This window comes from Clupea harengus, chromosome 13, assembly GCF_900700415.2.
Source record: "Clupea harengus chromosome 13, Ch_v2.0.2, whole genome shotgun sequence".
NCBI classification, from domain to species: Eukaryota; Metazoa; Chordata; class Actinopteri; order Clupeiformes; family Clupeidae; genus Clupea; species Clupea harengus.
The window spans coordinates 10270155-10285995 of NC_045164.1; the positions used below are offsets into that span (position 1 = coordinate 10270155).

Consider the following 15841-nt stretch of genomic DNA (forward strand, 5'->3'; position numbering starts at 1 on the left):
TCTCATTTATCCGACAAGTACGTGTTTTATCATACAAATGCAACAGGTGCAATCTATTAGCCTCTTGAGGTGCTTGCTATGAATCAAAATAAATGAGGGACAGCCTCACATAATTGTGCTGAGGTAATTAGCATCTTGTTTTTCGTTGAGCAGCTCGCACACAGCACCAGACCGAAAGCACACCATAGAGTTGATCTGAATGCTCCAGGACTGGAAAGAGGTAAGGTGTTTTTTTGAGTTGTTGTGTTTCATCTGAGGATGTATTTTTTTTGTTAGATGCTTTACCGATACTTCATTCCCAATGCCATTTTCCCTGACTTGCTTGTCACCAACGCTTTGGTTGGTCCTTGTCTGCGATGTGTAGTTCCAACAACACTGGAGGAACACAGTGATGCTTTTTTTTTTTTTTTCATCTGTGTTCATTTTTGATCCCATGTTCCCTACCACAGCTGAAATAAAGGAACCTGAGGCACTGGATTTTGGAGCGAAAATCCTGTGCTTTGTATTTATTTATTCAGTAGGTGTTTTTTTATCCACAGAAATGTACAGTGCAAGGATAACACATGTTTTATCACTGTGTGTGTCTGTGCTCTCCCTGGGAATCAAACTTATAACCTTGGCTCTATTGGGTGAGCTACCCGACAGCAACAACAATCTCTTTTCTCTGAGTATTATCAAGATCAAGATACATCATTTAAAAAGCTTTAAGCAGTGTATCAAGTGGACAAAGTTGTGCGTGGATCATTAAACATTAAAATTACAGATCCTTGCCACTGTTTTTTTTTTTTCGTTACAGTTGCTATAATTCCCCAAAAGACATTACCCTACAGGGTATGAAGTGGGAAGATTGAGATGGAAAAAATAAAGCTTTTCTGTCTGATAGTAGAAAAGGCAGCGTCCTCATGAAAAAGTAGTTGGAAAGTTCCAGAGTGTTCCAACTTTCAAATACCAGCGGAGAAGAATCTTCACATTCTGCCAGGCTTTTACTGTTTAAGAAACTTGATGTCTACATTTCCAAGCCGGTACACTTTGCTCTTTATTTATTTTATCAAGGCACAAAGAGCAGGACAGCACTGAATCTGTTTCCTGCCTTCTCTTCAATGTGCCTGAAGTTCCACTCTCCACTGAAAGCTTCTGCTTCTTCACTGCAGCATCAACCCGGACTGTAGACATTGTACAGGGCTGTGCAAAGACATTTTGGGCGGCAGGTGCTAAAAAAAGAATTGTGCGTTACCTATGGTAGCACATTATCTATCTATCTATCTATCTATCTATCTATCTATCTACCTATCTATCTACCATATTAAGTAGGTCTATGAGTTATAGCTGAACCTGCCCATAACCCATACCCTACCAATGAAGGTGTGGATCAAGCTGGATCTTTCCTTGGCATGTCAGAGCAAATAAATGGTTAATAGGCTATGCAACAATATGTGGATATCAGAAACATATATGGTTGCATAGCCTATTAACCATGTTCACCATATTTATTTGTTATACATTTACAAGTTGCCTTACAAAAGAACTAGTGGAGGTCTCCCATTTTCATCGACACGGATATTTATCACCAAGTTAGGCTACTTGGCCCATTGCGGGCTGCATCGAGATATGTTCATAGTGATTTAATTTCATAACAGTGACAAACAAGGCCAAGGCTTGGAGTACAGTGTCGTTACCTGGCTGTCACCAATGAAGGCAAGTCAGGGAGACGTGTGTGCTGCTCTGCGGGGCGCTTATCTGCTGTTGTATGGAAAGACTGACATGTCAAAGGAGGAGGCACAGGGGCTTGTGCAGTCTCGTGGCATCAGACCCACAAACTCCAATTCTCAAGCAGAGTTCTAACAGGCTTTGGATTGAAAAATGGTAATAGAAAAATAGAAATATCCTGTAAAAGAGGCACTCATGGAAGAATCTTTGGGGTGGGTGCTACATCAGAGACAGGGTCATACACAACAGTCATTTTCTACAGTTTGTGTTAATGTTTATTGAAGTATAATAATGGACTGGGCCCTTAATCTGAAATTAAATGAATGGTGTTATCTCTCCCTATCACGCCCTAATTTGGATTTGCCACCTACATTTTTTAAATACAGTTTAGTGAAAACATGGTGAGAATGTATGGAAAAGTAAGAACGTTAAGTCGGTGTTCTGGCACCTCACCAACAAACAGCAAGTTTAGTTCAGAATCAATCCAATCAACCAATCTCAATATTTTTCTGTCTGTGTTTTGGAGGTGTCTTGACGGTGGCACAGTATGTGGGCTAGCTGTCTCATCACTAAGAAAAAAAATGCTCCAAAAAATCAATCAGCTTCACACTCAATGAACATCTCATCAATAAACTTCAAAGTGGACTTCACAAAAGGATCATTTTAAAGGGAGAGGAGAGTAATAACATCTCCGAGAATCAAAGCTTGGACAATCAATACACACACAAAGAGAGTGCTAATATCACAGCGGTAACTCTCATTTGATATCTAATTAATCCTCCATAAAATGAAAACAAGTCATCCTGCTGAAAGTAATTAACAATTTTGCCGTAGCGAAGGATCATGTTAATAGCTCAACTCTGTTTTATTATATCATCTGCCATAATGTGGGAGCTGTTTTGTTCCTCCACAACTCTGACATTATGCTTGGAGAAGTTAAGTGTTTGATGAAGCCTGTTTTTATTGGTCTGTATTTTGATGACTTGCACATTTCAAATGGCAATTTCAAAATGAGCTACACTAGCAATTCTATTGCTTCCTGATTGAACTGCTTTGGTCCATAGATGGATGTGAGAAACTGAATATGCTGTGTTTTCTTTCGTAGCTATTGTAATTGCATTAACAGATCCTCAGAGGGGAGGCTGGTTTATTACCCTTATTAAAGATATTTCCCCCGCGGTGGCGTATTGCTTGCGAAAAAGGTGTAAGGGACATCATTTCCATCTATTGACCTGGAGAATTTTTATTTCCAACTGGATTATCTCTCAGATCAACAACTTGATAATCTTAGCATACATGGCTGAGAGGAGGGTGGGGGTGTGTGTATGGATGTGTGTGTGTGTGTGTGTGTGTGTGTGTGTGTGTGTGTGTGTGTGTGTGTGTGTGTGTGCATTGATTGTCAGACCATTTACCCAATTAAATTAAAACCCATTTAAATAGTGAGGTAACAGTGAGGGAGCTGAGGGAGCTGAGGTAGCAGCGATGCAGCTCAGAACTTCTGGGTTCTTGATTGGGATCTTAAGCGTTTCTGCGGTTCTGCATGAGAGAGAGGCATAATGAGCTCTCCTGTGAGCAGTGTCACCTCATCTAGGGCTGCCCTCCAACAGGAAAGAGATAAAAATGCACAGTTGTTTGGGCCTCTGGATATGAAGAATTTTCATGTGCCATTGTCTTAATGCTCTGCCTCCCATAATTCCTGCAACAATACAAAGGATTAAGGAATGTGGGTCGTCTCCATCAGCTAGGCAGCGTTTCACAAGCCAAGTGCACAGAGAGGAGGATACTGTGAAACCTGTGGTTAAATCAACCGTTCACAGTTGTCCTACTTACATCTCCCAAACAAAGGCTTCACCATGACAGAATGCTGCTCACTTTCCCCCCCCACTCTCTCTCTTGCGCTGGTTATGTAATGTTAGGGTGGTGTACAAGCACATGCCCATACACACACAGTGCAGAGACACCCATCATACACACACACACACACACACACACACACACACACACACACACACACACACACACAAATACTCAGACTTGAACATCTACAAAAATTTACCCACACAAAGAACGTACACACACACACACACACACACACACACACACACACACACACACACACACACACCAACACTGCCTTGGCTGAAAGGAACAGCTGCAGATTATACCTGGGCACGGCTGCTGTGAAGTGCCTTAAGAGGCACAAAGCAGATGCGTTTATTAGCAGGGATCTCTCCGCTGTCACCACTAGGACCCCAGGGAGCCCCCTGCACATCTGACAACAATCTCCGCCATCTCCACAGTCCGCAGTGCCGTAAAGTTTGACGAGAGCACTCTCTTGAGAAACTAGGAGGATGCATTCTACCAAAGGACATGTTAATGCTAGTGAATAATTGAAGAAGGGCACGGGTTATTTGCCTTGGTGGTCCGTGTTAAGCCTTGTTTAATTTGAGCATTAAGACCAGCAAAATTACCTGAAGCAGTACTTAAAAATTTTGCAATTTCGAATTTGCAGCTAATTACCTGCAAGCATTTTGCATCAAGATAACGTGATAGGCTTGACAACTAGATTCTCATATCATTTGATTTGGTTGCATGTCACATCATACATTAACATCATACTATGTGTCATAGAAAAACATGCAAAAGCAATAAATATGAAAGGAATTGATTTGATTCAGTGTATCAATATGCAGGTATATTTGTGTACGTGTCTCCCCTTGTGAGTAGGAGTCACAGGTGAATAGCATCAAGGCCTTGATTGCTTGGTTCAAAGCGCACAATGTTGCAGATTATATTTCTTTAAATGGTACAACCACAGTGACTGGAAACTGGATACAGGTCGCCAGACATGTGCAGGTAAAATGCAGGAATGTAAGTCATTGATATCTTGATCATTACATCTACTCTGATTTGGATTGACAAGTTTTGTCAAATGTATCTGCTTCAGAGTAAAGGGCCCTTTGCCCATAAGCAAAGCAATGCTTGGAAGAATTTGATTTATCATCTTCTACTAAGAGTTAGTAAAACTCAGGGCTATAACATACAGAGCTGTGCCAAACAGCAGCATCACATTGACTGTACCAGTAAATATCAGTAAACATAAGTGTCTTCAATGGTAAGTGAGCAATATCTATATATCTGTTGTTTAAATTTCAAGCAGAAGTGATTCTTTGGTAAACATGGGTTTTGCACTGATAAGCCACACATTCCTCCATTGCCAGTGATGTGTTTATGACTAGCCAGTGTGTTCAGCGTGGCCTGTGTGTCAACGTGTTTTCCCAGCCCCTCTGTTCCCCGTGTTTCCCTCGAGTGTTCGGAGCATTAGGATCCATTTAGAGCCTGGTGCACTCTCTGGTGGAAGCTTCTCTGTGGTGGCAGCTGGAGGAATTCATTTCCCAGAAGGCCCCAGGGCAGTGAGTGAAGTTGGTATTGTGATTGTGTAATGGTCAACTCAGCCAGGCCCCATATTGGAACTAATTCCAAAAGATAAATAGACAATGGCTTTATCAGGAAGCAGGCAGGCGCGCTCTGCCATGCAGTTCCATTGTGCTCTGCAGGGCCCCCTTTTTGCCTCAGACATTCTAGAACATTCTCAACAAATTGTTTTTGTTTCATTTACATTCTTTACCCCAAATTTTAGGCCTCCTATTTTGCTTCTTTCTTTTTTTTTTAATCGTTATAAAGTGGGTCCACTCAGGAAAGGAAACAGCTAGGAATTAAAAATAGCTTTGTTTGGGATTGACTCAGCAGTTCGTGTGAGGGATACATAGGAGGGTAGGAAGAGAAATGACTCAGCAGTATACCCCTTGAAATGACACACAAATGTAGACTGAAGATACTCTTAACTTGGCCATGACTTACTTTCACTGTTAACTTAACCTTTGGTTGTTACCTCTTCTCAATTCCTGTGACTACCCGCTCTCCCCCCCTCCAAAAAAAATACAAGTCAATAGCAGTGTGTATTCAAAATCTAAGGTGAGTACAAGCAATATGTACACATAATAATACCTGCTTACTTACTTGTATTATTAATCCGATTGATGTTATATTTTATATTTACTGATTATGAAAAGTCAATTTGAGTTGTTTTAATTTCACAGAAGTTCAGAGGAGAATACTGTAAAACGGAAACAATACAAAGTAGGGCAGGGGACGATTTGCTTGAATGATTCATTACACTAACTTTGCTTTGACACGTCCCTGTTGTATAGAGACAAGAAAAGGTTAAAACAAAAACAATGGCCACCTGGAAAATGCATTAACCTAGGGTTCACCAAGGTTGTTGGAGCATGCACGTGAATGATGTATCTGACACAGAGAATCGTGGCAAGGATACTTGGGACAGAGCTATCCTCCGTCAGGTAACATGTCTTGTGCGGGGGCGGCTGTTATGGAAATCTGTTTCCAATATCCGGTGTTTAATGTTGTTCACATTACCACGTGTCGGCAGGTTAATAACTGCATTATCTACTTGTTCGGCGGGCAGGCTTCCGCCTAGACTCATTACCCTCTGTTTTGTGGTTGACTGCCTTGTTTCTGAAATCCTGAGGTGTTCTGTGATCTGGACAATGCAGCACCATCTCCGGGGTGTCTGCTTTGGAGTCCTGAAGTCGATGATGAAATCCAGTAAAACCTTCAAAAAAAAAAAGGCAACCTGATACGTCTCACGCAGCCACAAGCCTGTGATTAAAAAACCAGAGGTGATGAAAACAATTCTCACTCACAGCTGTGCTATTTCAGCCTACCCCCACAGTAGATTCATCTGAGCCATCACAAAGAGATTTCAATCCAAACAATAGACCACTGTATACACTTTTTTTTCTCTCGACTGCTTTGGCACAGATCTGAAATGCTAATTACAAACAATACACAAAAAGCCTCACAGCATCAGCTCATTGTTCACTGCAGAAAGGCATCACTCATTCTTTTTCTAATGTTGAAGCTCATTTATGCAAATGGTGAAGAACATTTATTTGCAGTTGGCTAAATGATAAATTGCCTAAGTCTTATTGTTCAGAGTGGATCATATTTCTTCTCTGTTGAATGGTGAGGCAAATACATGTATGCATCTTGTAAATCATCATGATGTAAATCATCATTGTGAAAACAGTCCTACAGTTCTAATCTGCCAAGCATATATTCCATAAATTGTATCAGTATGGCGTTTTTCCACAGGGGATCATCAGGTGTGGTGGGGATGGAAATCTGTGGTCAGACAGAAGTGACAGCATGTCCACTGAGCTGGAATGAACCCACATTGCATTTCAGTATCTTCACTTCTGCCTTCCAGTGAATCCCCCTTCCCACCCAGTGTTAGTATGTTGTACTGGAACATTCTTACTATGCAGAGCTCTTTTTGTGTTTTCTTTGTTGAAATGTTGTGATTCCATTGTGGTGTACGTGCTGGTCATGCTTTATACTACAGTGCCTATTGTTCCATTGTAATTACCCTGTTGCATATGAGTAACATACTGAATAAAGAACCTTGAGACTTTGTATTTATTTTTACGATTGTGGATTGGGAATAGGGTACGTGTCAACACAGTGTTATTTTTACATCTGCACTTAATATCTTCTACTGTCTTTCAGAGAATAAGTACACACAACAATAGTATGTTAAATATTTCTTGCACTGTCTTGCATTGGCCAAAACCCATTCCAATAAAGACCAAGATAAGATTACGACCTATACAAGACCAAGACTTCAAAGTAATAAAAGAAGGCTGACGCTAAGTAAGACGATATTTGCCTGAGACCAAGAAGAGAGAAAGACCTTAGATCAAAGATCTTACTTTCATCTCGCGGCAGGTCTCGAGACCAAAACTGTTCTTGACAATCACATCCCTGATTTCTTGCTTGTGTTTTACATGATTAAAGCCCCATGTTGCTGAAACGTTGTATCTGTAACATAAATAATTCTCAGTTTACTATGCAACATGCGGTAGCATTTCTTGAGCCCTAAACGCCTACAATGGACCCATAACTCAACACAGAATACAATTTCTTCACCTTCCATGCACATGTGTCATACCATAACATGGTCCACTTGTAGGGTTAACAGCCTACCCACTGGAGGAAACTGTCTATATCCCTACAGTGCTGTAATACTGTATGATTTAACAATGTATTTGAATCCATGTATTGGAATTTCTTAAACTATTTGCATCACAGAGGGGAATCTGCTTTGTGTGTTTTTCTTTCTTATGACCTAGCCTTATGGAAATCTGTAGGGCTGTGGTGATGTTTATGTATGTGGGGCTCCAGCATCAGCTTGGCCCTGGTAAGAACAGTAGATGCCTACAGAGAGTAGTGTGACGGGGGAGAGGTGTCATGAGACACCTGAGGACACCTGATGTCACTCGTGCCCCAAGGCCTTACCGCTGTATAGGAACTGCAGCTCTGCAGGGAAGAAAAAAACTATCATATAATCTGTTGCTAGCTGGTGGAACTGCTTCAAAAGCTCAGAATAGCCTCTGATATATTTGCAAAATGGTATCATTGATATTCATTAGATATGTTCCAACAGACCACACAGGCCTTACAGTAACTAGAATTAATGGTGGCAAATTTCTGTGGTGTTTGTAATTCAACAACGTTCAGGTTCTCCCTCATATCACAACCCTCACAAAAAAATCACAAAAAATAAAATAAAATAATTTGTAATTCATTGATTTATTTTCACACAGTGTTTTTCTTAAGCAGCACTCATCCCAAAAAACCAACCCATTTAGACAAAAACAAGCTTTGAGCTGAATGGCGTTTGTTAATTACCCATGTGTAACATTTCAAAAGAGAGGAAACGGATTAGATAGATAGATAGAGAGATTGAATCACATTTATACAAATAGAGAAGAGTATTCATCCACAGTTGGCTAAATGATAAATATCTTAAGTCTTATTGTTCAAAGTGGACAATGCTTCTCCTCTGTTGAATGGTGAGGCAAATTCATTGTGAAAACAGTCCTACAGTTCTAATCTGCCAAGCATATATTCCATAAATTGTATCAGTATGGCGTTGTTCCACAGGGGATCATCAGGTGTGGTGGGGATGGAAATCTGTGACAGAAGTGACAGCATGTCCACTGAGCTGGAATGAACCCACATTGCATTTCAGTATCTTTACTTCTGCCTTCTAGTGAATCCCCCTTCCCACCCAGTGTTAGTATGTTGTACTGGAACATTCTTACTATGCAGAGCTCTTTTTGTGTTTTCTTTGTTGAAATGTTGTGATTCCATTGTGGTGTACGTGCTGGTCATGCTTTACACTACAGTGCCTATTGTTCCATTGTAACTACACTTACAGTTACATAGGAGTAACACACTGAATAAAGATGAGTAACTGTGCCTTGAGATTTTGTATTTATACAGATTCGGATTAGGGTACGTGTCAATACAGTACATAGTATCTGTGTGCTGTCAACCATATCTACTTAATGTCTTCTACTGTCCTATACTACATGCAACAATAGTATAATAGTAAATAGTCTTATATTGGCCAAAACGTCTCGGTTACTTACGTAACCTCGGTTCCTTAAGCAGGAACCAGATATAACACAATGGTACATGACGTCAAGTCATGGCTACAAATCGAAGCATTTATCTATTCACGCCTGAAAGGCCGCGAGATCTGTCAGCGCGCGCTCTTGGCCCCGCCTTCCAGGAGCTCTATAATATCATTACGCGCCCTCAGATCTTCCTCGGAAAGAAACTGAGCAAGACAATCAATCCAAGGTAACACTGTACACGCCAACCTTGTTATATCTGGTTCCTGCTTAAGGAACCGAGGTTACGTAAGTAACCGAGACGTTCCTTATCGCAGTTCACTGCGATATAACACAATGGGACCCTATACATTCCCGCGTGATAATACAGTGGCAGCCAATTACACACACCAGCTCTACTGAAGCCTTTGCCCTCATAGAGGTTCATACGGCCGCTGGCGGTGAACATATTAACAGGGCAACCTTTGTCATAGGCGGCAAGGATCGCGATCCTGCGCCTGTAGGAAACCACCCTGGAGTGTTTCATGTGCAACAAACATGTAGACACCGATGAACACACTTATCATATGCATCGTTTTCAGGTCAGGGGATTCAGAGATCGCTTGCCTGCAGAACACCATGAATTTAACAGGGCCACCTTTATCATAGGCGACAGGGATCCGTGATCCTGCGCCCGTAAGAAAACCCTGGGATGTTTCATGTGCAACATAACATGTAGACACTAATGAACACACTTATCATATCTATCGTTCTCAGGCCAAGGGATTCAGAGATCGCTTGCCCGCAGAACGCTATGAAGAAAACTAGGTTCAGCCACATCTAACATATAGAATCTAATGAAAGTGTGGCGAGAACTCCAGCTTGCAGCTTTGCAAATATCTTCCACTGAGACGCCCTTTAGTAAGGCCCAGGAAGACGAGACCCCCCGCGTAGAGTGCGCATGCAACTTCTCCGGGGGATCTAAAGACAAGCTCTTATAAGACAACACGATAGCCTCTACTATCCAACGGGAGAGGCTCGGTTTTGATAGAGGTCTGCCTTTTGCGCGTGCACCGAAGCACACGAATAGCTGATCTGACTGTCTGAAAGCTCTAGTGCGCTCTGCGTAACAGCGGAGAGCGCGCACTGGACAGAGTTTATTCAAACGTTCCTCCTCTGCTGACGCAAAAGGAGGAGGCGAGAAAACTGCTAATTCAATCACCTGATTGCGGAATGGGGTTACCACCACTTTAGGTGTGTAAGCAGCATTAGGTCGCATAACCACTCTGTCACCAGCGATCGAGAACTGAAGGCACGATGGACTGACTGACAGGGCTTGTATGTCACCAACGCGTTTTGCTGACGTTAACGCCAGCAGCAGCGCGGTCTTTAAAGAGACAAACTTTATGACCACTGTCTCCAGGGGCTCGAACGGAGGCCCTGCGAGAGCACGTAACACCACTAGCAGATCCCAAGAGGGTATGAGGTGTCTCTCTGGCACCCTGAGCCGTCTCACCCCCGCCATAAAGCGTGACGCTAGCGGGTGACTGCCAGGAGAACTGCCATTAATGCCTGTGTCACAGGTTCAGTTTTAGTTCTTATCTTTATGCGGTAAACTGTATTATTCAGTTAGTTTATCAATATCCTTTGGCTGTGAAGCACCCCTTCCCAAGATACAGACACGGATGCAGAAGTAGAAAAACAATAATCTTTATTTAATACATTAGCTAATAAATATGTAGAAAAGGTGAAACGAGTAAAAGAGTCCAATTCATTGGCTTAAGCAGTCCACTCTCCTCCTACGTATGGCTGGCAGGCGTGCCGGTCCCTCACTGTCGCAGCTGGGCTTCACTAGGAAGTACACACACACACGCACGCACGCACGCACACACACACACACACACACACACACACACACACCGTCAGGTAGGCAGCCACTTGTAGATTGTCTATAGGCCTACCGTGAATATGGAGGCTCAATAACCAAGACAACCAACATACAGTCATTAGCAGGCTACTGCCCTTCTACGCTAGCGGCGCTATACACTGCTCACCACTTGTAGAATATGCACAGTCTTGCTTAATCTAAACTAACAGGGCAAGGAAGGGCCACTTAGCTCGTTGAGGGAGGAAAGCTCCACACTTCTCTCCTCCCTGGCAGCTGCGCAGAAGGAGGTGTATGTCCACACTGGTTACTGCTCCACTGTAGTCGCGGCTGGTTTATGTTGTCCTGAGTCAGCCTTCCGTCAGCTGATTAACGAGGGATCCCCACGAGACGTCACGTCTCCACTCTCGCTTTCCCCAAAGACGGTGTTCCTCGGCCCTCTGCTTCCAAACTCTCCTCTGCAACTCGCGGCACTCCGCCGAAATCCTGTAACAAATAACAGCAAAGCCAGGGCGGGGGAACTTCCCACACTCTCTCCTCTCTCCCCATTTTTGAGGCTCCTACTCGCTATCGCTAAATAAACCAGCTGCCTTGAATTGACTGATTACAGGATAATTAATGCAGGATTGGTAGACAAATTGCTGGTGTAGTGCAGCACCCCATTGCTTCCCTCACCTATGCTTCCCTCACATACAGTTCCTACCGCAACCTGCTCTTTACACCCACGTACCCCCGTGACACCCCTCCCTGTTAGATCACAGTCACGTCCTCGTGACTACATGTCCTGTTTAATGTTGCTTTATCTATACCTAACTGGAGGATTTCCCAAATTTGTTCGTGTTGACCTACGGAGTGTGCCTGCAGTTGTAATGGCCTCTTCTCCTAAATCTACTGCTCGTCCCCCCAGTCCTCCCACTTCCACAGCATGATGACCCACCCCAGAGTGTTGTGCAGGTTCAATGGCCCAAAAGGGCCACGGCTCATCAGAAACGGGTGTTTGTGCCAGGGACGTCTCAGCTGCTGGGGTTGGCTTTGGGTGAAAGAGGCATGGCCTCAGACGATTCCGATGAATAGTGCGAATGGGCCCTTCCTTCCCTTCCGGCTTTAATCTATACACAGGAATCCCTGAGGGCAACTGCTGTACTACAACATGGGGCATGGACTCCCAACGGTCAGCTAATTTACCCCCATTACCCCGTCTAAAGGTTCTTATCAGAACCCGTTCTCCTGGAACCAAGGGACCTAACTGCGTACCTTTCTGATATTTTCCTTGCCGTGCAGCTGCTTGTGCAGCATGTGTTGAAACTTTTTGATAAGCACCTACCAAACGCTGATGGTGCCTTTGGACCCAATCTTCTACACTCACTGGTTCTTGGTTCACCCATGTGCCTTGCACTAAATCAACAGGTAAACGTGCATGTGTTCCAAACACAACATAATGGGGTGTGAACTCTGTAGATGCATGTACTGTAGTGTTATAGGCTTTGACCAATTCAGGGAGGGATTCCACCCAATTGTCCTGCTTATCTTTCTCTAGAGTACCCAGCAGATTCATTAAAGTTTGATTAAATCTTTCACAAGTGCCATTTCCTTGTGGATGGTATGAACTTGTCCGACTTTTAACACAACCATAATATTGGCATAGCTCTTTTATCAACCTTGACTCAAAGCTAGCACCTTGATCAGAAAGAAATCTTTGGGGGCAACTAAAGGGCTGGATTACCCCATGCCAAAGGGCCTGAGCTACAGTCTGTGCGGTCTGGTCCTTTGTAGGTATAACCCATGCAAAACGGGAAAACAAATCAGTCACCACTAGTAAGTATTTATACATGTCTGCGGGTCTGCTGAGTGTAAGAAAATCCATACCTAGAACTTCCAGGGGAGCAGATGTCACAATGGGGACCAGCGGAGCCCTCCCCTCGGTGCGAGCTTTCCTTAGGGAGCAGCGTTCACAGGCGGCCACCCACTCTTGATTGCATCTTTCCATTCGGGGCCAGTAGAATCTCCTTCGTAGGGCATAAAGAGTCCTTTCTGTCCCAAGGTGCCCAGCACTCGTGTGCAGGGTTTCCCACACTGACTGTCTCTCCGAAAGAGGCACCACGATCTGCTGATAAAGTTCTTGCGTATTAGAGTCCTGCATCCTACGAACCAGAACACCGTCCAGCAAGCTCAGGCGTGGCCACTGTTGTAATAAATCTCGAACTCCGGCTGGCTCCTTCTTACAGGCTTGTCCAGGGGGTTTAGTCCCGGTACTTAGGAGCAGTCTCAGCCGAGCCAGGTTGGGGTCAGTGCTTTGTAGATTAATCCATCTTTGAGGCCTCCAGCCCCACTCTTGGTCCTGCACTTCCTGTTCCATGGAGTGTGAGGATGTTCCATTATCGGGGGGCCGGTAGGTGACCACACGCACCGATACTTCCTCCACCATCTCCTGTCTGGATAGAGCATCCGCATTAGTATTTTCCCTCCCAGGGCGGTACCTAAGGTCAAAGTCATAGTTCTCCAATTGAGAAATCCATCGTTGTTCCACAGCTCTAAGACGCGCAGTCTTCAAATGGAGCAGCGGCTGGTGATCTGTAAAAACAGTGAATTTAGCACCCCACAAGAAGTCTCTAAACTTCTCCGTAATAGCCCATTTGAGGGCCACTAGTTCAAGCTTAAATGCACTGTAGTTAGAGTCATTCTTTTCCGCTGGGTGCAAACTACGACTTGCATAGGCAATTACATATTCCCTTCCTTGTTGTATCTGGGATAATACCGCCCCCAGCCCCGCCAGGCTAGCGTCTGTGTACAACCTGAAGGGGAGAGAAAAAGTCTGCAAATGCTAATACAGGGGACTGGGTTAGTTTCTGTTTCAAAGTATCAAAAGCAGTTTGACATTCTGATGTCCATTCGATGGGTGCATTCTTCTTCTTTCCATACTTCGCAGTATTCTGTAAGAGAGTATTAAGAGGGCGGGCTATTTTAGCAAACCCCCCAATAAAAACGTCGGTAATAACCAACGAATCCCAGAAAGGATCTCACTTGATGGACAGTAGAGGGGGTTTTCCACTGTTGTACGGCAGATGTCTTCTCCGGGTCTGGCCGCACACCCTCTGCATTCACTAGGTGTCCCAGGAATCTAACCTGCTTTTGGAAGAGTGCACATTTTTCTGGTTTCAACTTTAATCCAAAAGACCTCATCCTTTGGAACACTTCCTCCAGATGCTGCACGTGGGCTTCAAATGTGGGCGAGTACACAATTACATCATCAAGATAAATTAGTACAGTATCTAAGTTCAAATCCCCTAAGCACCTGTGCATAAGTCTTTGAAATGTGGCAGGACCATTACACAGACCGAAAGGCATCCTCTGAAATTCATAAAGCCCCATGGGTGTGGCAAATGCTGTTTTCTCTTTATCCTGCTCATCCACTTCCACTTGCCAATATCCCGCAGCTAAGTCCAACGTTGAATACCACTGTGCCTTTTTTAAATTGGTCAGGGCCTCCTCAATTCTGGGGAGGGGGTAAGCGTCTTTATGGGTAACTGAGTTTAATTTTCGATAATCCACACAAAAGCGAAGACTCCCCTCTTTCTTTTGAACTAAAACCACAGGCGCTGCCCATGGGCTACTGCTTTCCCGTATCACCCCTGTATTCAACATACCTTTAAGGAGGGACTGCATTTCCTTATACAGTGTGGGTGGAACAGGACGATATCGTTCGCGGACAGGTGCTGCATCTCCTGTGAGGATTGTGTGGCGAACCACATTTGTATGTCCATGATCATCCTCACCTAATGAGAACACATCTTGCCATTGCCGTAAAGAATGTTCCACCAGTCCCCGTTGTTCAGGGGTCAGTTCCACGCCCTGCTGGACCAGGCCTTGCAGAACCTCCTGCAGGGGTGGGGGGTCAAGGGTACTCACATGTCCAATGCGTACTTCCATTATTCCCGGGCTCACTTCCTCCAACGTCAGGTGGTTATCGCTCCTCACGTCTTCCGGGGAAATGGACGTCACAGTCGCCAATCTCTGATATTTCTGCAATGTAACTGGGAATGAATTCAGATTATACACCCGCAAAGGGATCCTCCCTTGTTGTACTACCCCAACACTATGTGCCACCATAATAGAGCCTTGTTGTTTAATAGGCTCTACTATACAAACTGTTTGTTGGCGAAACATAGCTGGAACTTTTGCCATCACATGAACCTGGGTTTGTGGAGGCACTGATACCGGGTGCCTGGACCCCAGGCGGGCAAAACCGGAAGTCTCCTTCTGGACCACCGCCACTCGATCACATATCTGGAGGGCTCCTTCCCAGGCTGTTCTAGAGTTCTGTTTTTCTTGCTCAGACAGAAAAGACAATTTAGCATTTGGATTTTTAAACAGTTCTTTCCAACAACACTCAATAATGTTCATACCCAGTATTGGTTCAAACGGTTGGTTGCCCTGCTTATCCTTAACCACCACCACCCCACGCTGAGGTAATTCAAGCTCACCCACTTTTATGTCCAGTAAGGCATAACCAAGATAAGGTATCTCTAATCCATTAACAGCTCGCAAGGCTAACCACGAAGTGTTTTTCACAGTTCCATTTTTACTGTTGGGGAGACTCCTGTAAAGGCTCTCTGGAATGAGAGTTACCTGAGATCCAGTGTCCATCAAGCACTTGACAGTTACTCCATGCATATCAACTTCCACCCGTGGGCACGTGCCCACCACCTGGTTAAACTGTGCACTTTGTGGGCCTGCACTAGAAACTCCGGACACCTGACCCCTAGGGGCC

General features: G+C 44.0%; 1 protein-coding gene across 2 annotated transcripts; it reads right to left on the bottom strand.

Annotated features, from left to right (window-relative positions):
• Nucleotides 1-11076: 11076 nt before the first annotated feature.
• LOC116223288 lies at nucleotides 11077-14186 on the bottom strand. Of its 2 annotated transcripts, none has more exons than XM_042709565.1 (3): nucleotides 14095-14186; nucleotides 12940-13644; nucleotides 11077-11559 (listed from the first exon to the last, which is right to left on the bottom strand). In XM_042709565.1, exons 2-3 carry the CDS (start codon nucleotides 13496-13498, stop codon nucleotides 11435-11437), a joined length of 684 nt encoding a protein of 227 aa, XP_042565499.1. In that variant the 5' UTR covers nucleotides 13499-13644; nucleotides 14095-14186; the 3' UTR covers nucleotides 11077-11434. The 2 variants fall into 2 exon arrangements, with proteins under 2 accessions (XP_042565499.1, XP_031435251.1); XM_031579391.2 differs by having other exon boundaries at nucleotides 11077-12468.
• Nucleotides 14187-15841: the final 1655 nt, after the last annotated feature.